Source organism: Cornus florida, unplaced genomic scaffold, assembly GCF_030987335.1.
Source record: "Cornus florida cultivar Cherokee Brave unplaced genomic scaffold, ASM3098733v1 CherokeeBrave_3.0.0_Hap2_Chr02, whole genome shotgun sequence".
In the NCBI taxonomy this organism is placed as follows: domain Eukaryota; kingdom Viridiplantae; phylum Streptophyta; class Magnoliopsida; order Cornales; family Cornaceae; genus Cornus; species Cornus florida.
The window spans coordinates 33,529,983-33,553,965 of NW_026775572.1; the positions used below are offsets into that span (position 1 = coordinate 33,529,983).

The following is a 23,983-nucleotide window of genomic DNA, read 5'->3' on the forward strand; positions in this document are numbered from 1 at the left end:
CAGATATCATTATTTGTCATCAACATACGTGCACAAAAAGTGGTGTCTACGTGTCTAAATTTTGTAGGAGAGTATTTTCTAATGTTATTTTTGTCTGACTTCATATTTTCCAAAAAAAAAGTTATGGGTTACTAACACCATTTATATTAGAGTTAATTTCACCTACACCTCCTGACCTTTGTCAATATTCCACTCACACCTCCTCTAGGTAGCAAATCCTCCTCTAGGTTTTGATTTACGTAGCAAATTATCCTGGCCGTTAAACAACTAACGTCATGTGCTGATGTCAGCATGATAAATTTGTTAGAAGGTCAATTTTACCCTTCTAATATCTAAAATGACATCTTTATCCTCGTTGACCAATACATAATTACAAAACTAGCCTCATCTCACTTATATATATATATATATATCGTCTTCCACCTCCCACACAGGCACAGACCCTCTGACGGAGCACGAGACGCGGATGAGGACGCCGGCCCTCCCGGACGGAGCAAGAGACGTAGATGTTCCCCGCCGATTGCGACGCAGATGTTCGCCGCCGATTGCGACGCCGTCGAGGCTGTAAGCCTGTAATCCGACGTCTTGCCACAAAGAGACACCGATTGCAACACCGTAGAGGCTATAATCCGATATCCCGCCGGCAAGAGACATCATTGTGATGCCATCGATGTTGTAATCTGACATCTCGCCGCCGAGAGACATCGATTGCGACTTCGTCGAGGAGTAATTCGACATCCCGCCGTCGAGAGACATCGATTGCGATGCCGTCGAGGAGTAATCAAAGGCGGCAGTGGAGCGGCGGCAGCACCATTGCCACCACCACCGATCTGACGTCGTCTCTGTTTTGCCGGCGATGGGTACTACAAAGGCGAGCCGAAGCAATAGCATTGCTGTCGGCGTCGATCAAAATGCCGTCGGCATCGCCGTTTCGACTTCGATGACATAGAAGAACTAATTTTTGTTAATGGGTCCCAATTCCTAAACCCACCTTCTATCTCTCTGTAAACCTCACTCGAAACAGAGCAATGGCAGGAACTGGTCGCAGTCGTCATAAGCGTCAATCAGGTCATAGTTCACGGCTTGATGGGTCTCAATTTTCTGGGTCATACGGATTCGTCTGTGGAGGCTCAAGTTGAGAGCTTGAGTGATAGTGGTGAGGCCAAGAACCATGACACGATCGTTGGGCGACAGCGAAGTTTTTGTGACTGTAGCGGTCAAGGAAGAGCTCGTCGATGCAGAGGAAGATTATTTGGGACGCGATTTGGTTGTTCAAGAAATTAAAGTCTTGATGATTTGGGAGCGATCCTCTGTGTACACAGATTGAAGAGAGAGATATAGACATATATATACATATATGCAATGTGGTATATTGAGAGAGATTAGGGTGTTTTAGTCTTTTTCATTTAAAATACAAATTTTTATATAAATATCAATATATAATTGTGGGCAATATCGTAAAATCACACATCTCAGTTAGTAAATGTGACGGCCGTCACTAAGAGGGGTGGCAGGTGAAATTATGAAACGTAGAGGGGTGTAAATGGAATATTGGCAAAGGTCAGGGGTGTAGGTGGAATTAACCATTTATATTAATAATCCCTATATTACAACTGTACCATGTCAATTTTAAGTCAATTCAAGTCAAGTTGAAGTTTGTTTCTGCAGCTGCAATTTGGGCTTGCCGGAGATCACGGAGCAATAATCATTAGTCATGAGACGATTACCAGTATCCACTTTTCATCTTTTCAATTTCTCTCTTTTTCCCTGTATTAACGCGTGTTTGATTCTCGAGGAAAAATAGTATGAAAATGAAAGAAAAGTCACCGTTGTGAGATTCCAACTACTTTCTTTTTGTTTTGTTCCGATTCCTCAGAATCCAAACGAAGCGTCCAGAGTCTCAATCGATTATCATCCTTTTGTCATTTTGATCAATTAGTGAGATTCGATTCTGTGTTTCTTTCACAGCAGAGGGTTCGAATCTCCAGCACGAATCGTCTCATTCGGATCGTTGCTCTCTCCACTGCCGGGTCGAGTATTCTGTTCTCGAACCGTGACACAAATTCTAGTGAGTAGTGAGCATTCTCAACTTTCTTCCAATGAACTGTTTGGTTGCCGAGAAAATTTTTGGAAAAGTTAAAAAGGAGAATCTATTTTTTAAATATTTACGTTATGCACTGTTTATAGCTGTTCAACAGTTCTGTTCAATTTCTTAATTAAGATTTTGTCGATGATTTGAATTGCAGAAACAACTGTCTCAGTTTCAGTTCCCGCACCGTTACGTGATTCATATTCGCTGCAATGGCCAATTGTGAAAGAGATGATTCGTTCTCCTTCAACACTCACCTCCAATCTGTCCCCATATGGTTCGACCTTTCACTGCTCTTTCCTTTGAATTTTCATTATTTCGTTTTATATTGTTTCTTTAGCTTATATATATGCAAATATTGTGCGCGCGCGATCATGGATGTATAATGTTAACTTGCTGTCTTTCTTCAATTCACTGAAGCTGTAGGAAATGTTCAGTTATTTCTTTCTAGAATTGGCTCTGTTCCCTCTGAAGATGTGAATAAGGATGCTTCTGGGAAGTTTGGTGATGGTTCACGATCTATTGCAACTGCTGTTGCTATGGTTATTCCGGCTGTTGTCCATATATCTGTTCCGTGCAGTATGTTTCAAATCTGTGCTATTGCGTTTCTGTATATATATGTGTATGAATGTATATGTTGTTTGGGAAATTGCCCCAGTAGATTGTCTGTGAGTTTGTTGTCTGTAGGGGATGCGAAGACTTCGGGATCCAAAAAAGGCGCTGGAGCCATAATTGATCCTGATGGTACTATTTTAACATGTGCTCATGTCTTGCTAGATAGTCGAGGCAAGAGAGTTACATCAAAAGGGAAGGTTAGTGATAAAGCTGTTTTCATATCAATCTTTTTCTTAGTATTTTTGGACATATAAGAGCTTATGTGTCATGAAAGCAGTGTGCATCACTTGTGCATACTTTAGGCAAGTGAGAATTGGGTACTTCTGTTACCATTTACTCACGATTTTAGTTTATGTTTCACAGTAATCGATATGTGCTAAAATTTGACACTGGTGACGAACTTATCGTCTGACAAACAGAGAGTTTTGGAGTTTTTGACTTGAAAGTATTTATTATTCAAGTAATTCAAACTTTCAGTTTGTGGAAATTGAATCATGCTGTTTGATAGGATAGGAATGCTATGAATTGTATAAAATGAGAAAAATGATTTAATAAATGTTTTTAATATTATATCTATTGCCTATAAACTCTAAGTGGACAGTGAAAGGTTAGGAATCTATGATTGTTATATTTGACTCTTGTGTGCTCCCTGGTATGCGTGGTTTATGTTGTGCAATGAGCAAAACTTGTGTGTGGAGATGTGGACGCTTTGCAACAGTATAATGTATAGTCGATCCTTTGATTAGTTATATCCGAAAATGGTTAACCATTGTAGGTTGACGTGACTTTGCAAGATGGCCGTACATTCGTTGGTACTGTGGTAAATGCTGATTTACATTCTGATATTGCTATTGTGAAGATCAATTCTATACTTCCACTTCCATCAGCAAAACTTGGTTCTTCAAGTAAGCTACGTGCAGGGGACTGGGTGGTAGCTATGGGCTCTCCTCTCTGCCTGCAAAACACTGTTACAGCTGGTATTGTCAGGTATACAAAATTATCTGAATTGATACAGAATTTTCTGCTTCTTAATGTTGTATATTGCGAGTAAAAAGTTTGTTTTGATGTAACTACAAAAATGCAATATGGTTTAAATAATAAAATCTTTGTTATTAATTGCTACATAACCATTATTGGATTTGTGTTTGGCATTTTTGTATTGCATTTTAGAGTGCTTCTTAATTATGGCAGAAATATATTAGAGTGTGTTCTATACTTGAGATGAATTGAGGAGAACAATAAACTAACTGTGTTTTTAATCCTATTTTGCTCCCTTTTAAACTAGTTGTGTTGACCGTAAAAGCAGCGAAATGGGTTTTGGTGGAATGCTGAAAGAGTATGTTCAAATAGATTGTGCGCTCAATCCGGTACCATAACTTCTTCGTTTCTCTCTCTCTCTCTCCACATCCTTTTTTTCAGTATTTTGATAGCTTTTGTGATATAGGGAAATTCTGGCGGACCCCTTGTTGACCTTGATGGAGAAATTGTAGGTGTTAATGTTATCAGATTAGCTATTAATGGTTTGGGTTTTGCTGTACCAAGCGACTCGATTTTCAAAATTATGGAGCACTTTAAGAAAAATGGGTATGTTTTACCATTTATATGCATCTATTTTTTAAAATTTTGGATTACATACTTGATAATCTTGTTTTGAACTGCATTTGTTTACTCTCTCTCTCTCTCCCAAGCATAAGTTAATAAAAGTTGAAATTGCTAAAAGATTATATACATTTTCACACACACACACACACTGTGTAAGTTTAGATAGAACTCGCAGATCAATATATTTTGTTTTTGATTTTAGCTACCATTCTTTCAATGGTATGCACACAGTTTGAGTTTGTTAACTTTACATTCAATGATTGTACAATATGTGTTTCAGAACTAAATATGTGGTATAAGTTGATTCTAGAGATCAAATTGTTCCAGCTTCATTTGAATTTTCTATTAAAATGCTATTTATTGTTCTTTTTTCCTTTTTTTCCCTCCCCGGGTTGCCTTGGGGTGAAGGGGGAGGAAACTGGTAGTGCAGTGAATAATTTCCTGTTGAACTGATTAAGCCTTTAAAAGTGAGACCTATCCAATTCTTCATACTGAATTTATGGCTCTATGGTGTTTCCTTACCTTGATATTTTCATTTTTAACAATAAACCAGCCCCACAAGAAAAGAAGGGGGTGGGGATGATGAATCCTTGCACAATTGATATCAACTCACATTCATTTGATCTCTGAGCTGTTTGTCCTTCTTCAGGCGTTGTGAAATAAAAATGTTTTCAAACATGAAAATTCATTTCTTAATATGGTTGCATCTTTACTAGTTTCTTTTATCGCACTTGTTGTAAGTTCTAATTTTGTATAGGAGAGTTGTTCGGCCATGGCTGGGAATGAAAATGCTTGATCTTAATGAGGCGATTGTTTCCCAGCTTAAAGATAAAGATCCTTTGTTTCCCAATGTTAACAAAGGCGTTCTTGTATTCATGGTATGTTTTCTCATTGATTTCTGTTTTATTTAGTCATTGTTTTTCTTGGGAGCTACTTACCTTGTTGTAAATGAGGAAATAAAGATATATATATATATATATATATATATATATATATATATATTTTATTGTGGTTGTTGGCCTTCAATTGCTGTGATGCAAGCTCTTGAATGTCAACATTTGATCACATGAACTCTGTGCAGCCTATGTCAAACTTAGCCGTCTCTACCATACAAGGTTCATTTATTGTTAAAGCTAGGGGTTGGTGAATTTTCACTCGATCCATGATCCTACCCAAACCCACCATTACATGTTATGACCCGTCTCTAAATTGGTTGGGTTTGGACTGGTCTCTTTCAACCCATCCATAACTCGATTTATTCAGTGAGTCACTGTACTTGCATTTTCTAGAAAAAAGATTTAATTTTGTTATATTTGTGTTCTGCCAACTATTAATTTTGACATTAATGCATTACCCTAAATATTTTTATAGTTCTCCTTTGCTTATTGTTGGCATCTTGCAACCTGTTTAATAGACAGGTCAGTTTTGGCTGAAGTTTAGATGTAATTGTGTCTGCTCAACCCGACCCTAATCCAAACCATTTTCACCCCCTTTAAAACATGGGTTGCCTGCGTTTCCCCACAACCTCAAGCCTCCTCTTTTTTGCATTTTCTTTAACCTTTTAATCTATACCAGTTTATTCATTAATCTCCATTTCAATTGACCAATTTATCTTCCACCTGCCAAAAAAGGACCACATCATAACTGAATCTCTCTCATATCTTTTCACAATTTTGTGCTGCCTTTTACTTTTTATGAATGTATTCCTCTCAGTCTTTTGTTTTTTATTCTGCTACTTATCCAGCCAATTCATCTCTGTTACATTGCCCTATCACATTTCACATGGAGAAATTGCTTTTTCAATTAGACATTTATTGGCATATTCAGGCTTTTCTTGAGGAATTTCTCTGCTCATGGCATTGCAAATCTTGGAAAATAGAAGGATTTTGCAGGGCACAGTTTCGGGTGCTTTTCTTTTCTTCCCCTGTTTTGGTCATTTGGAATAAGATTGATAGAATCCTTTGTCATAATACCAACAGGCTGTCTAATGTCACTGCTTGTCCTTGGTGGTATAGGATCTGCTGATGCTTTCCCAGTACATGATTAAATTTATTCTGCTGATGCTTTCCCAGTACATGATTAAATTTATTTTCTTTCCCTCCCCTTGTCCTTGTACTACGTTTCCTTGAATCTTTTAATCCATATCAAATATCATTATATCCATTTCAAATGATCAATTCGTCCCACAGTCCAGGAGAACAAAAAAGAAAGGTTGTCGTCTTAACTGAATTTCTCTCATGTGTTCTCATCAGTTCGTTTTGCCTTTTGGGTCCCATTATTTTCTTTAACGGGTCATTTCTTGGTGCAATGGTAAAAGTGGTGACAAGTGCGAGGACATGGATTCGCACTTGAGAGCAGTCATTTGTGTAAAATAATATTATGGTTAGGCGTGTCTCTAGTCTTCCCATCTCATCATCGCATGCAGGGGGACCATCACTACATAATGACATTCATCCCAGAGTCTTTTATTTTTCTTTATATTACTAATCTGACAGTCACTGTTAGAGTGCCCATCACATTCCATAATTGGGAAACTGCTTATTGCAATTGTTTGTTTCTAGGTATATTTAGCCTTCCATTGATTAAATTTTCTGGAAATAGCATTGCAAATCTCGGAGAAAGAGGAGGCCATGGGGTGCCACCACTGGGATTTCTTTCTTCTTTTTTATTATTTATTTATTATCATTATTATTATTTTCTTGGAATGAGATGATTGAAAGGTATCTTTTTATTCAGAGTCTCTGTTGTTATGTTTAATCGACATACTGTCTTGTGCTACTCCTTGGTAAAGGATATGTTTATCATTAAGACAATTAGATTTTGTTTTTGTTCAGCGACCCCCACATAATGCCCAGTTGTTTAATTAATATTTAATTTGTTTATAAGAAAAGGTGTTAAGAAGCGGCAGTAGTTTGGTAAAATGGTAAAAGCTCAAGCTGTCAATTGTGAGAATGTGGGTTTGAGTTTATGGGTAGCCACTTGTATCAATAATGCCAAGGGCTGATTTCCACGCTTTCTAACCACCCCCCAGCAACCTGCACTGACAGTTATGGGATTGGGCTATCAGATGGTCTAGTATCGCCGGACTCTTTATGACAAGCAAGTTCCGCCTGAACTTGATTTGGAAAGAAAATTTTGAAAGCAAAATTATATTTGTTCTGGGTTATGTGTCAAATGATGAATGGAGCATGTGGAAAGAGTTTATGTTTTCAAGGGATGAGGAATATCTTGCATTGTTGTATTTCCCCCAATTTGTTAATTTAAATCAGTAACTGTGCCTTTTCATCCTCATGGGAAAAAGGTTTTCACATATTCATTTATATTAGCTTTTGAATCAACCGCAGTTGTATAAAATATGTGCATGATTGTCTCACTGATTCATTGTCTCAATCCTTGTTACATGGACTCGGGCATGTGCGTTGGGGGTGTGTGTGTGTGTGTTAAGCATTGGACTTGTCAAATCCTTAAACCAAAAGTATTCATGTTTTTCATAGTCTTCTCAGTTTGTAGGTAAAATGGTACTTTTGTGCAACACTATGTTCGATGTTGCCACTTCAGTCATTTTGAAGCAAAAATGCAACAAAAGGAAATATAATTAATATGGTTATTAGGTGCATATCGAAGCAAAAATATTGGACTCATATTGCATATCCATGTTGAACATGACTTCACGCATTTAGAGAAGTGAGAAATCCATGTAGCATAGGTCTGAATGATACATTTTATAATCATGCACAGAATCAAATGTGGATCTCTTTATTTTAAAGGAAAATGCATGCTTCTCATGTTTGGAAGTGTCAATTTTTTGACCAGGTAACTCCTGGATCACCTGCTGATATAGCTGGATTTCATCCAGGTGATGTTGTCATTGAATTCCAGGGGAAGCCTGTTGGGAGCATCGCTGAGGTATTTGAACACTTTCCACTTTTAAAATTCTGATATTGCCTGAAGTGCTGGACTATCCTGGTTGGTTTGAGGCAATGAATTAGGTTTTGATATAGGGATGATTGATAAAAGCATCATTTGATGCCTAACTCTGGAATCCTCGTTTGAAAACATTTTTAAGGATTGATCAGATCTACATTGTCCGTTAAGCAATCTGATCCCAGCATCCACTCTATTGCAGAATATCAGATGTATAGTACACCTTAAGCCAATGCATCCATGGTGTAAAAATAGACTTGATATAGAGCCTTGATGAGGGAAATATTATTACCTCGTATGGTGACCATAAATTTAGGAGTCAGGAGTGATTGCTACAAATCTAACCTTTTGACATTTTACACAACTTGAACCCACATCCTTACAATTGGTTGTGTGAACATTCATCATTGCATCTTGCAATGACCCCCTAAATATAATGATTGGATAGGTCTGCATAATTAAATTAGTGTTTTGGGTCTGGAAAACCTACGTTACCTTTCACTTCTGCTCATCCCTCTATTATTAGGTTGTTACCCAAATATTGACCCAAGAAGGGAAAGTGGGGTAGGGGGGATTGGGTCTTTGGCAAACAATGAAATTTTGATCAATTAAATAAATTTGTGTAAATGTATGAATACGATATTAGCTCAGCACAAATATAGACAGTGTAGGGAAGAGAAATTTCAAATTCAAAGGACACCAAGCACGTAACGTGGTTTGGGACCTGGCCTACGTCCATGCCTCAAGATTGCCTCTCGAGGATCCCAAAATCTACTAGCTACCCTCCTTAACAGGTGGAGAGCAAACCTAGTACAAGTGAGCTTCACAAGCTCTTCTCTCTTGCTAAGTGAAAACCTTCACTTAGGCTTCAAGGGTCTCGCCAACCCTTTTACAAGTATAATCAACGAAGAAAGTGAATTTGAGTAAAAGAAGAGTGTATCCCTCAAATCCTTAATAGATAGATGTACTAATCAATATCTCACAACCTAGGCAATAACTCTTTAAGAGCAATAAATGATGCAAGTAATAAAAATCTCAAATCTAGGCAATAACTCTTTAAGAGCAATGAATGATCTTCAAGAATGTTTTCAAGTGGTAGTTCAATGTCGTAAATGTTCAAGAGAACATGTATGTATAGCCTCTCACAAGGATATGGCCGTGGGGCATTAGATGTGCATGTGGCTGGTAGTTGGATCTGACAGGATTTGAATTTTATGAATATTTAGGCGCCTAAAGATGACATTCAGACATCTAAGCTCATTTTTCTTAAAATTACCCTGCTTCTGGAAAATCCATTTAGGTGTCTCAATAATACATAGTTAGGCGCCTAAGCCAACTTTTTAGGATTTTGGCTATTTAGACGCCTAAAACTTCCAGTTAGACGTCTAAATCTCATGGAAGAATTTTGTACAGCTACTGGTTTTCCAATTAGGAGTCTATAGGATGCCATGAAGATGTCTAAGCTATTTACAATCGAATCACCTATTGTGTTTTGGCCATTTAGGTGTCTAAGTGAACCACTTAGAAGACCAAGTCACCCAACAAATATGTATTTTTGAATTTTCTTTTAAAGACCAAGGTGACTTCTAGCTATTCCAATGACTGTTATACCCTTACAATGTGAATCAACTAAGTTCAAAGGGCATGTCTATGATTCTAGAGACCTCTAAATGATATGATTCATTTGGTTTGTGGGTTCTAGAGTCTTCTAAGTCCAAGACTTTGAGCTTTCAAACAAAAGCATCAAAAATATGCTTTACAATTTAATCTAGCTCTCACCAATGAAATAAGCTACCCATTGTCTTCATCTATGACTTTAATGTTCTTGATGTTTTTGAGGTTAATGGGTTTCCTCTTGTTAGGTGCCTTGTTTTTTCATTTGAGATCTGCCATTGATCTTTTGGATATTCTTCCGAGTTCTAAAATAAACCTGAATAATGCAAACTCAAGTAGAATATTAAATTAACATTTTAATGGTTTGTTATAATCAAAATTACCCAAATGTCCTTGGGTTCAAACCTTGGGGCTAACATAGGTGACTATGTCTTATGTGATTATGTATGATAATATTTAAATTTAATGCATTTATGACAGATCACTGAACTTATGGAAGAGCAAGTTGGGATGCCCTTAAAGGTAGTTGTGAAAAGAGCGAAAGATACTTCAGTGCCTTTGACTGTGGTACCAGAGGAGGCAATCCCCGAGTTGTGATGGCACTGCTTCTTTTATTGTTAGTTTTGCCTTTACATTGATTGCCACATTGAAACCACAAATAACTCTAAAAAGAAAGGGAAAACGTAGATGTTAGCAGGTGTTATTGTTGTTCTTTTTTTGTTACGAGTACATTCTTTTCCCTTTGTTCAGGAATCCCACTCTCCAAAAACATAAATGAAAAAATGGTAAGAAATAAAGAAGAAATATTTGAGTGTTTGATCAGAATTTGTCTTAGTCTTTTCCTTCCTTGCCTACAGAATTATACAAAGTTTCAGCAGCCTGTGAATCGACATACAGGCCGCCTTTATGTCATTAATGTCATGAACAGATGTGTTCCTTCATTGCCAAATTGATGCAAGTAATTAGCAAATGGATTTCGTATGGTTAACAAAGATTGATGCTGCTAGCAAATGACTTCCATTCTTTTATGGAACTCCCACAGGTGATCTCTTACTGTACTGTAGTTGAAAAGTTATCTGGAGATTGAAAATTTCTCCAAGCAATTGGAACTTTTTTTCTAGCAGCAGGGATCTGCCACTCGTTGACCTTACACTATAGTTGAGAAGAGTACTGTTGTGTGTATGCGTAAAGATTTTGCAACGGTAAGGTTGTTCCATTATGACTTGGAGGTTACAGGTTTGAATCAAGCAAATAGTTTTTTTGTATGTGAAGTAAGGTTGCGGAGATCTGATCTGACACTTCGACACTCCACCAGACCCCGCAATGGCGGAGCCTTGTATATTAGGTGACATGCTCTGTTCCATAGTCGTGCCCTAAATTGGTAGTTATCTACTTGGATTTAGTTGTGCAAGGGTGGTTTCTTGAATGCCATTTGGTTCTTTTTGAACACCACGTGGACCCTTTGAATAATGATAGACTGCATCATCAAAAACATTTGTTTATGATGTCCAATGTAGCATGCGTGTTTTAAGGGTTCCTAGTCCTGAGTACGTTGATTATATATATAGAGAGTGAGACTTTATTCAAACAAATTAAACTATCATCTTATTAATTATTATCTTATCTTTTATTGTAATGTATCATTTTATTTTATGGTGTTTTGAGTTTGACTTTTTTCTTCTTATAATGGGTCACTTTGATATTATTTACGTGACGATATTATTAATTTTTGAGTTCAAAATATACTAATTTAAAAAAAGTTCGTGATCTTTACCATGAGGTTGACATCATGATAACATTCCTCATAAACTTAAAACTACTGTTAATAAAATTTATAGGCACCAATGCATTGGACTGTTTTGGGCTATTACTTACTAATTGCTAGTGCATTTGAAACATAATTATTATAAGGAAGCTTATCGAGTCACTAGTTGATCCAATGTGGGAAAAGAAAAAGACAGTTGGAGAGGGAAAAAATTGATATATTTTCAATTAAGGGCACCGTCTTTATTTTGGCTAGTCTTTTTATCATTTTTCAAAAATGACTAATTTGTTAGCATTCGTTTCTTTATCGAAACACAAAAATATGTTACATTATTCTTTCCTCTATACTCGTTACTAAAAATAAAAAATAAAAAAAATTAACTTTTTTCTTTTTATATAAATTAGATGCTACACCGAGATCTCTATCTCTTTCTCCAAATTGTGCAATAAATATCATAGTCATGTTGTTGGACAGAAGAACAAGGATTGAATCATCAAAATTATAAGTAAAAGTTAACAACCAAGTCAACGTTATCTTCCATGTAACTAGATTTGATTAAAGTAGTTTTTATCATTTCACGGTAAGACTGAAAATGTAAGTACGATTACAGAATAATTTTAACCGTTTTTAATATATAGTGTCCCATAATTACATGTTTAAGTTATGTCACATTATAATTGAAATTGAAATTGGATGATATTTGTTCAATCCTTTTTAATTTCAATTTTAAAATGCGAATTTCATGTTCCAAAGTCCAAACATAGCTTTAAAAAGAGATTTTATTATTATTATTATTGTTATTATTTTTAACAAAAGTTTTAGTAAAATTTTCCCTCTCCATTTGTTTGGAGGAAAGAATTAAGTAGAGGGATAGAAGATAGGAGTGTGGGAGAGGCTTGTCTGGTTTGGTTGGAAGGAAGGAAGAAAGTTTTGAGTGTGCCTGGTGTTTCGTGGACCGAGCTCATCCGAACCATACTGTTATATTGGCAATAAATTAATTTTTTGTGTTGTGCAAGGAATATTTATAAATTATAACCAAATATCACCCTTTACTTTACCCAAATTTTTTTAAATCTTAATATCTACGTAATTTATTTAATGTCTTATTTATGAATCTTGGTATTCTGGATTCGTATTATTTGTATTATTATGAACACAAATTATTTAATGGAGACAATAAATTTTTTCAAATGTTACCTACTAAAAAAAAATGCATGAAAAATGATATAGATAACTTAATTAATAAGACAGATGTCTCGCAACGAAGACTCTACCTACTAATCTAATTTCTAAAATTTTTTGCTTTACTTAATAAAAAAAAACCTTAATTAGTAAGGAATACAAACAAAAGAACATAACACTGTTCCTACTGTCCACAGTGTACCTTCCAAAAAATATCACATTCTACCTACTAATCTAATTTCTAAAATTTCTTACTTTACTTAATAAAAAAAAAAAAAAAACCTTAATTAGTAAGGGATACGGACAAAAGAACATAACACTGTTTCTACTGTCCACAGCGTACTTTCCAAAAAAAAAAAAAAAAAAAGCATGTAATTTGGACAGGCAATAGAGCACTCACGAGTCAATTACTACTAGTAACTACTTCTCCCTTTCCCGCTATTAACGCTTGTTTGATTCTCGAGAAAAAATCGTATAAAAATGAAAGAAAAGTCTAAAAATTACCGTCGCGAGATTCCATAATTTTTGCGTTCTGTTTTTATTAGTTCCGATTTCTCAGAATCCAAACATAACGCAAAAGTCTCAGTCGATTATTATCCATTTACATGTTGAACAATTTGTGAGATTTGCTTCTGTGTTTCTTTTACAGCAAAAGGTTCGAATCTTCAGCACGAATCGTCTCATTCGGATCGTTGCTCTCTCCACTGCTGGGTCGAGTATTCTGTATTCGACCCGTGACACAGATTCTAGTGAATACTGACCACTGAGCATTCTCAAGTATCTAACCTTTCTTCAAATAAACTGTTTGGTTGCCGAGAAAATTGTGGAAAAGGAAAAAGGAGAATCTAAAATTAATTATTTACGTTCTGTACTGTTTATCTTTTCAACTGTTGCTTAAAAAAATAGCTCAGTTCACATTTAATCACACGAAGCTTGTGATGTGTAGTTCTCTTCAATTTCTAGATAAAGATTTTATCGATGATTTTAATTGCCAAAACAACTGTCTCACTTTCAGTTCCCGCATCATTACGTGATTCAATTTCGCTGCAATGGCCAATTGTGAAAGAGATGATTCGTTCTCCTTCAACACTCATCTCCAATCTTTCGTCATATGGTTCGACCTTTCACTGCTCTCTCTCTCTCTTGAAATTTCATTATTTCGATTTACTGTTTCCTTAGCTTTTATATATATATATATATATATATATATATATATAACATGCTTATGTAGATGCATCTATATATGTGTATGTATGTATAAATATATATACATGTATGTGTTTTTGTGAATGCAATATATTAACTTGCTATTTTCCTTCAATACACTGTGAAACTGTAGTAGATGTTCAAACATTTCTTTCTAGAATTGGCATTTCCCTCGGAAGGTGAAACAAAATGATGATTCTAGATCTATTGCCACTGCTGTTGCTATGGTTATTCCCGCAGCTGTCCGTATATCTATTTCCCGTTGTATGTTTCAAATCCATGTTCCTGCATTTCTGCTTATATAAGTCTATGTTGTTTGGGAAATTGGCCTGGTGCATTTTCTGTGACTTCGTTTTCTGTAGGGTTTTGGACATATTCAGGCTCTGGAACCATAATTGATCCTGATGGTACTATTTTAACGTGTGCTCATGTTGTGGGAGAATTTCAAAGCAACACATTTATACCGAGAGGGAAGGTTAGTGATTATCCTGTTTAATATCAATATTTTTCTTAGTATTTTTGGACCTATAAGAGCTTATGAGTCATGAAAGCAGTGTGCATTAACTTGTCCATACTTTAGGTTTGTGAGAATTGGGTACTCTTGTTGCCATTTACTCATGATTTTAGTTTATATTTCACATAACGGATGTGTAATTTGACACCAGTGAAGAATTTATGTTTTCATAAACACACTGTTTTGGAGTTTTTTGAGTTGAAAGTTTTTTTATTAAGTAATTCAAACTTTCGGTTCATGGAACAATAATCATGCTGTTTGATAGGATAGGAATGTCATGAATTATATAAAATGAGAAAAATGATTTAGTAAATGTTTTAATATTTAACCTATTGCCTATAAACCCTAAATGGACAGTGAAAGGTTAGGAATCTATGGTTGCTATCTTTGACTTTGTGTGTAATCCCTGGTATGAGTGGTTTGTGTTGTGGAATGATCGAAATTGGTGTATGGAGATGTGCACGATTTGCAACAGTATAATGTATAGTCCATCTCTTGATTAGTTATATCCGAAAGTGGTTGAACATTGTAGGTTGATGTGATTTTGCAAGATGGCCGAACATTTGTCGGTACTGTGGTAAATGCTGATTTACATTCAGATATTGCTATTGTGAAGATCAATTCTACACTTCCACTTCCATCAGCAAAACTTGGTTCTTCAAGTAAGCTACATCCAGGGGAATGGGTGGTAGCTTTGGGCTGTCCCCTTTCCCTTCAAAACTCTGTTACAGCCGGTGTTGTCAGGTATACAAAATTAACTGAATGATATGGATTTTTCTGCTTCTTAATATTGTATATTGAGAGTTTAAAAAGTTGTCTTGATATAACTACAAATATGTGATATCGTTTAAATAATAAATCTTGCTTATTAATTGCTTTATAACCATTATTGGATTTATGTTTGGGATCTATGTATTGCATTTTAGTGTGTTTCTTGATCATGGGCCGAAATTTTCTATACTTGAGATGAATTGAAGAGAACCGTTAATTAACTATGTTTTTAACCCTATTTTTCTCCCTTTTAAACTAGTTGTGTTGACCGTAAAAGCAATGTAATGGGTCTTGGAGGAATGCCAAGAGAGTATGTTCAAACTGATTGTGCGATCAATATGGTACCATAGCTCCTTCCTCGCCTTCTCTCTCTCTCTCTTCCCCATATTTCTCCACATCCTTTTTTTTAGTATTTTGATAGCTTGTGTTATAGGGACACTCTGGTGGACCCCTGTTGACCTTGATGGAGAAGCCGTAGGCGTTAACATTCTCAAATTAGCTCCTGCTGGTTTGAGTTTAGCTGTACCAAGTGACTCAGTTTTCAAAGTTATGGAGCACTTTAAGAAAAATGGGTAAGTTTTACCATTTATATGCATCTATTTTTAAAAAATTTGGATTACATACTTGTATATAACCTTGTTTTGAATTGCATAGTTTGTTTACTCTCTCTCTCTCTCTCTCTCTCTCTCTCTCTCTCTCTCTCTCAAACATAAGTTAATAAAATGTTGAAACTGCTAAAAGATTATGTACATACACACACATGTATATATTGTATGTTTAGATAGAACTCAGAGATCAATATAGGTGGATTCTGATTTTAGCTACCATTCTTTCAAGTTATGCACCCAGTTCGAGTTTTTCGACTTTACATTCAATGATTGTATAATATGTGTTTCAGAACTAAATGTGTTGCATAAATTGACTCTAGAGATCAAATTGGTCTAGCTGCACTTGAATTTGCTATTATAATGCTTTTCTCTTCGTTTTTTTTCCTGCCTGGATGCTTGGGGAGAGGGGGAGGGAAACTGGTAACATAGTGAATGATTTCCTGTTGAAATGACTAGGCCTGTAAAAGTGAGACTTTTTCAGTTCTCCATACTACATTAATGACTCGATGGAGTTTTCTTACCTTGGTATTTTCATTTCTAAAACTAAACCACCCCCACAAGAAAAAAGGAGGTGAGTATGATGAATCCTTGCACAGGGGATGTTAACTCAAGTTTGGGTGATCTTTGAGCTGTTTGTTCTTCTTCAGGTGTTATGAAATAAAATTCTTTACGTCTTGAAAATTCATTTCTTAATGTGGCTGCATCTTTATTAGTTTCTTTTATGGCATTTGTTGTAAGTTCTAATTTTGTACAGGAGAGATTTTCGGCCACGGCTTGGAATAAAAATGCTTGATCTTAATAACACGATTGTTTCCCAGCTTAAAGATGGAGATCCCATGTTTCCTAATGTTCACAAAGGTGTTCTTGTATACATGGTATGTTTTCTCATTGATTTTTGTTGTATTTAATCATTGAATTTCTTGGGAGCTAATTACCTTGTTATATATGAGGAAATCAAAGAAATATATTTCCTTGCTTTTGTCGATCTTAAGTTTGTTGTGATGCAATTTCTTGAATATCCTCATTTGATCACATGAACTCTGTGAAACCTACTATACAAGGTTTATTTATTGTTCAAGTTATGGGTTGGCGGATTTTCACTCGATCCATGATCCTGCCAAAACATACCATTAAATATTTTGACCGGTCACTAAATCGGTTGTTTGTACCAAGAAGATTCGAACCTTAGACCTGATGCTTCCTGAGGCACCAGGGCCAAGCTCTTATCCACTTGAGCCAACCCCTTGGGGTTGAAGTGGTTTAATTTTGTTATATTTGAGTTCTGCCAACTATGCGTTTTGACATTAATGCATACCCTAAATAGATTTATAATTTTCTTTTGCCTAGTATTTGTATCTTGCAACTTGTTTAATAAACAGGTTAGATTTGGCCTGAAGTTTAGATGTAACTGTGTATGCTCAATCTGACCCTACCCAAACCAATTTCACCCCCTTTAAAGCATATGTTGCCTGAGTTTCCAACCTCAACCCTCCTTTTTTCCCTCTTTGTAGCATGTTTTCTTTAACCTTTTAATCTCTATTTCAATTGACCAATTTATCTTCCACATGCCAAAAAAGGACCAAATTTTAATTGAATCACTCTCATATGTTTCACAAATAGGTGCTGCCTTTTATTTTTTATGAATGTATTCTTCTCAGTATTTTATCTTCCATTCTGCTACTTCTCCAGCCAACTCATCTCTGTTACATTGCCCTATCACATTTCACATGGGGAAATTGCTTTTGCAATTGGACATTTCTTGGCATATTCAGGTTTCTCTTGAGGAATTTCTTTGTTCATGGCACTGCAAATCTAGGACAATAGAAGGATATTGCAGGGCACAAGTTCAGGAGCTTTTGTTTTCTTCACCTGTTTTGTTGTAATATTTACTCAACAGGCAGTCTAATGCCACTGCTTGTCCTTGGTTGTATAGGATCTGCAGATGCCTTTCTAATACTTGATTAGATTTGTTTTCTTTGCCTTCCCCAGTCCTTGTACTAAGTTTAATCTATATCAAATATCATTATATCCATTTCAAATGACCGATTCGTGTCCCACAATCAAAGAAAAAAGAAAAAGAAAAAAAAGGAAAGGCCAGGTCATCTTAACTGAATTTATCTCTTATGTTCTCATCAATCTGTTTTGCCTTTTGACTCCCATTATTTTGTTTAATGGGTTGCTGCTTGGTGCAACGGTATAAGCTGAGACAAGTGCGAGGACACGGATTCGCACTTGAGAGGAGCCATATGTGCAGAATAATATATTATGGTGAGACTGTCTCCAGTCTTCCCATCTAATCACCCCATGCAGGGGGAGAATCACTGCAATGCCATGTCTTATTTCATATTTGGGAAATTGCTTTTTGCAATTGTTTGTTTCTGGGATATTTAGGCTTCCATTGTTGAAATTTTCTGGAAATAGCATTGCAAATATAGGAGAAAGAGGAGGCCATGGAATAAGATTAATGGATTTATTTCTTTTTCTTTGTTTTTCTCTTGGAATGAGATGATTTGAAGTAATCTTTTTATTCAGAGTCCATGTTAAAATGTTTAATCAGCACTGTGTCTTGTGCCACTCCTCGGTATAGGATCTGTTTATATGTTTCTCATTAAAATGACTAGATTTTGTTTTTGTTTTACCCACCCCACCACCATCTATGATCTTCTTTGTCGTGATTGATTAGCCTCTCTCATAATAGATATTGTCCAGCTCTTTAATTAATGTTTAATTTGTTTATAAGAAAAGGTGTTAAAGAAGGGGCAGTTATTTGGTAAAATGGTAAAAGCTCAAGCTGTCAAATGTGAGAATGCAGGTTCGAGTTTAAGGGCAGTCACTTTGTATAAATAGTGCTAAGGGGCAGGTCTCTATACTGTCTACCCCCCTAGCAACCTGTATTGATAGTTCTGGGATTGGCTTTTATCAGAAAAAGTTGTTGAGATATTTCACAACATAAAAGATTTTTAGTACTGCCTGATGGTCTAGGTATTGCCGGACTCTATATTGAGACAAGCAACTTCCGACTGAATTTCAAATTTGAAACAAAAATTATAAAGAAAAATTACAATTGTTCTGGATTATGTGGCAACTGATGAATGGAAGTATGTGGAAACAGTATATTTTCAATGGACGAGGAATATCTTGGATTGTTGTTTTTCCCCTCAATTTACTGCTTTCTGTTTATTATCAATTTAACTCTGTAATTGTGCCTTTGCATCCTCATGGGAATAAGGTTTTCACATCCTCATTTATATTAGCTATTGATTCAAGCAGCAATTGTAGACAATATGCATATGATCATTTCAACTATACATTCTCTAATCATTGTCTCAATCCAGGTTACATGGACTCGAGCATGTGTCTTGGGTGTGTGCATCTTAAGCGTTGGACTTATCAAATCCCTGGACCCAAAGTATTCATATTTTTCTACTCTTCTTGGTTTATAGTGTAAAATGGTACTTTTGTGTAGCATAAAATTTTAACGTTGCCACTTCAGTCATTTGAATAAAAAATGCAACAAAAGGAATACAAAAATAAGCTTACTAGGTGCATATCCAAGTAAAAATGTCAGATTTATATTGCATATCCATGTTGAACATGACTTCACACATTTAGAGAAGGCCATGTGACATAGGTCTCAATGATACATTGTGTAATCATGCACAGATACAAATGTGGACCTCTTTTTATTAAAAGAAAATGCATGCTTCTCATCTATGAAGTGTTTCAAATTTTTGAGTTACACCTGCTGATAAAGCTGGATTTCATCCGGGTGATGTTGTCATTGAATTCCATGGGAAGCCTGTTGGGAGCATCGCTGAGGTATTGGAACACTTCTATTTTTTATCTTTTTAAAATTTTGATATCGCCTGAAGTGCTGAACTATCCTGGTTGGGGAGGCAATGAATTAGGTTTTGATATATGGATCTTGTGGTTCATGGAATTCTAAGGTGATAAAAGCATAATTTGATGCCTGATTCTGAAATCCTCATGTAAAAACATTCTTAAAAATTGATCAGATCTGCATGGTCCGTCATGCAACCTCATCCCAGCATCCACTCTATTGCAGAATATCGGATGAATACTAGACCTTAAGCAGAAATATCCATGATATAGAAAATAGACTTGTTGTAGTGGCTTGATGAGAAAAAGACCATTACCTAATATGGTATCCATAGATTAAGGTATTAGGAGGAGCGATTGCTGCAAATCTAACCTTTGACATTATGCACAACTCGAACCTGTGTCCGTTCGATTGGTTGTCTGAACATTTATCACTGCACCATACAATGACCCCCTATATATATAGTGGACAGATAGAACTACAATGTTAAATTGGAGTTTTGGATGTGCCAAGCCTACATTACCCTTCAGTTCTGCTCATCCATCCATTAATAGGTAACTTTGTTTTACGTAATTTTTTTGATGCATTTGTGACAGATCATCGAACTAATGGAAGGCCAAGTTGGGATGCAGTTCAATGTAGTTGTAAAAAGAGAGAATGATACTTCATTTTTTGTTGACTATGGTACGAGAGGACGCAAACCCGGCCTGATTTCTGGAGACACTGCTGCTCTTTTTGTTAGTTTTACCTTTACATTGATTGCCACATAGAAACCACAAAAAAACACTCCAAAAAAGAAGGGGAAAATGTAGATGTTAGCAGATGCTGTTGTTGTTCTTCTTCATTAGATTCTTTTCCCTTTGTTCGGGAATCTCACTTTCCAAAAGCATGAATGAAAAAAATGGTTAAAAAATAGAGAAGAATTATTCAGGTTGTTGATCAGAATTTGTCTTGGCCTTTTCCTTCCATGCCTACAGAACTATACAAAGTTTCAGCAGCATCTGAATCGACATTCAAAGGTTGATGTTGGTAGGCAAATTTACGGATAGATGAGATGGAACAATTGATTTCCATTCTTCTATGGAACTCCCACAGGTGATCTCTTACTGTATTTTAGCTGAAAAGTTATCTGGAGATGAAAAATTCTCCAATCAATCGGAACTTTTCTCTAGCTTGCAAGGATTGACAGGATTATTACAAATGCAGCAGCGGTCTGTCACTCATTGACCTTACACTATTGTTGTGAAGAGTACTGTTGTGTGTATATAATATATATATATATATATATATAGAGAGAGAGAGAGAGAGAGAGAGATCTAGCATATTAGTTGACATGCTCTGGTCCATGGTAGTGGCCGAAATTGGTACTTATCTATTGGATTTGGATGTGCAAATGTGGTTTCTTCGGTACTAAGGACTCTGAATTTTTTTGAACACTGCATGGAATTGTGAATTGGGAAGGACTGCATGACCAAAGCTGCAAAAGCTTTCACTCCTATTTGGTGTTGCAGTGTAGTCCAAGTAGACTGTAATGCTGGTTAGGTATCTAAGACCCATAAGCGAGGGTGGACAGTTCTTCGTTTCTAGAGTTTTAACCAAATTATTTTGTAACAACATTTGTATGATGATGTCCAATGTTTTATATATGAAATTGCTCGTATATATAATGCTGGTTTGACCATTTTTATTATCAGGAGACAGCCTGCTTGAGAGAGAGAGCGAGCTGAGAGTCATGTGCTAGGGAGAACAAACACGGCCCGGACACACAGACACGGTTAGATGTGTACTGAAATTTAAATATTTAATTTTTAGGTTGGACGTGGGACTCTTCTAGGACACAGGAATAACAAATTTTGGACACTTTCAGAACATCGTAAGTGTGATTTTGTGAAGGGCAAATTACACAAATTACCCCCCGGTAAATAGAAGTTGGAACCATGTAATAGAAAAAGTCCAAGTTAACCGTTTGACTACGAGGATCAATATAAATTTACGTTTTTGACCTTAGAGTTAAACCATTTGTTTTTAATGAAAAAAATTGGAAGAAAATGTGTATTGGTGAATTACAATTTTGCCCCACAAAATATCTACTTTGAAACATGATTGCAATCTTAAATCCATGTATACATGGTATTGCAACTTTGATTTGGAAAGCACTTTTATTTCAACGTTTTATTTCTTAGAAGAGCCAAAAAGGTCACTGCTGGAGAGGTTCACGACGGCAGTGAATGTTATTTTTGTCCAAATATTTTCTTACCCCCTCACTATTTTGACAGTCAACATGCAGATGGTAGTAATGTGTGAAACCACAAGGGGACTTGACAAATATATAGCGCCAACTTTTATTTGCATGGCAAGAGATGAAAACTTCAGGGTTGTTTTGTGTAATTTCTCTTTTTATAAATTATTATTTTTATAAGAATGAAATTCAATGTAATTAAAACTATATCATGACAATTACAAAAAATAATATAAAATTTTAAATAATAAAAATAACAAACATTTAATTTTAAACACCAAATTAGTACCTCTGATTATATCAATTGATAAGGAAAAATTAACCTAACCTACCTTGACCTAACGATAGAGGCAACTAAGTGTTGACCAGCCGTCAGATCTCTTTGGTGATCAACGATAATATTTCGTTATCAGGGATAACGATTTCCATTGGATAACAATGATAACAAATCTTATCCAGGATAACATTTTCATGGGAATGATGACAAATCTTATCAATGATAAGATTTCCATGGGATAAATTCCATGGGATAAGGATGATAAAATTGCCTTATTAAGAATAAGAGAAACGACAATAAATAGGAAGACGACTCAGAAATAAGGTACACACAAAAAAACTCCTACTAGGGTAATTACGATTAAAATTCTTTCTCTAGAAACCCCTACTAACTTGATCGTTGGAGGGTCAACGGCTGACACCACACCGGTGTTTGACTTTGCCATATTTGTTTTGTAGGAAATGGTGTCGTACCAAGTCGCGGCGAATTTCAACCTCAACAATTAGCGCCGTCTGTGGGAACGACGATTCCCTTGAATCAATTAATTACTCGGTTGGGTATATACGTTTGTGGTCCGGTATGGTTACCGAAGGAACACCGTCGCAGGGATCTGGTCAAAGGGAAGAGTCAGGTGAAAACCTAAACATCTCAAAAGACCAGAAACGGCTTGCAGCGTTAGAACTACAGGTCCAAACTCTGAATAAGGGTATAGACCAGTTGATCCAGCAAAATGCAACACTCCTGCAATACCTTGTTCCACCGGTTCAACAGAACTTGCCATGACAAGACCTCTCGAACCCAAATAGAGGTAATGGTAATCTTGAGGAGCAGGATAATCATCCTCCCCGACATGAGACCGAAGTGGAACAAAGCCAGGTGAGGAACCGGCATAGAGAGGTAATCCACCCATCTCTTCCACGGAGTTCCCGACCCCATGAAGACACAACTGTTATTGAAAAGACAGAAGAGATTTCCCATGTTGACTTAGAGATACAGGATCTCAAGGCAAAGATGGAGGATGTGATGCAGGCCATGAAGGGAAAAGGCATTGCAGCCATAAATGGTTTAGTGCAGAAGATCAACTTGCCGCTCAGCCCCTCAGTTATGAAATGCCTTTTGCCGAGCAAATTTAGAATGCCCTCAATTGAGAGTTTCAACGGAACTAAAGATTCTCTCAACCACTTGGAGACTTTTCAAGCGCTTATGCATCTGCACGCGATGCCAGATGAGATCATGTGCAGGGCCTTCCCAACAACCCTTAAAGGATCAGCACGGGTATGGTTTAACAAGCTGAAGCCAGGGACCATTGAAACCTTTGAAGAATTGAGTAAGCGCTTTGTGGGCCATTTCATTGCTGGCCAGAGGCATAGAAGGTCGGCTACCTACTTTCTTACTATGAAACAGCAGAAGGGAGAATCACTGTGAGACTACATTAGTCGTTTTAACACGGAGATGCTGCAAGTGGAGGAAGGTGGCCCTAGCCACCTTTATGGGAGGACTCTAAACCTCGAGATTCCTCTTCTCTTTATCAGAGGAACCCCCTACTAGCATAGCCAAATTACTGGTTCAAGCTAAAAAACATATGAATGCTGAAGATGCAGTGATTGCAAGAAAGGGAAAAAAAGGGGATGATAAGAAGGCAGATAAGAAAAGGCCGGCTCTGACAACCAAAGATGAAAAGGAAACAAAGTATAAGAAACCCATGGTCAACCAGAGTGAAAGGGCATCTCGCTATA

General features: G+C 36.3%; 1 protein-coding gene and 1 pseudogene across 7 annotated transcripts; both read left to right on the forward strand.

Annotated features, from left to right (window-relative positions):
- Positions 1-1,590: 1,590 nt before the first annotated feature.
- On the forward strand, positions 1,591-10,669 carry LOC132294604 (putative protease Do-like 14). Of its 7 annotated transcripts, XM_059792514.1 has the most exons (12): positions 1,604-1,729; positions 1,969-2,068; positions 2,247-2,366; positions 2,510-2,668; positions 2,777-2,901; positions 3,480-3,691; positions 3,990-4,071; positions 4,149-4,288; positions 5,064-5,184; positions 6,134-6,211; positions 8,120-8,212; positions 10,325-10,669. In XM_059792514.1, the coding sequence occupies exons 1-12, from the start codon at positions 1,715-1,717 to the stop codon at positions 10,439-10,441; spliced, it is 1,362 nt and encodes a 453-aa protein (XP_059648497.1). In that variant the 5' UTR covers positions 1,604-1,714; the 3' UTR covers positions 10,442-10,669. The 7 variants fall into 7 exon arrangements, with proteins under 7 accessions (XP_059648498.1, XP_059648495.1, XP_059648494.1 ...); XM_059792515.1 differs by having other exon boundaries at positions 1,591-1,729; positions 1,877-2,068; positions 2,510-2,901; XM_059792512.1 differs by having other exon boundaries at positions 1,596-1,729; positions 1,972-2,068; positions 2,510-2,901.
- A 2,524-nt stretch (positions 10,670-13,193) lies between these two features.
- Positions 13,194-21,340, forward strand: LOC132294608 (putative protease Do-like 14; annotated as a pseudogene).
- Positions 21,341-23,983: the final 2,643 nt, after the last annotated feature.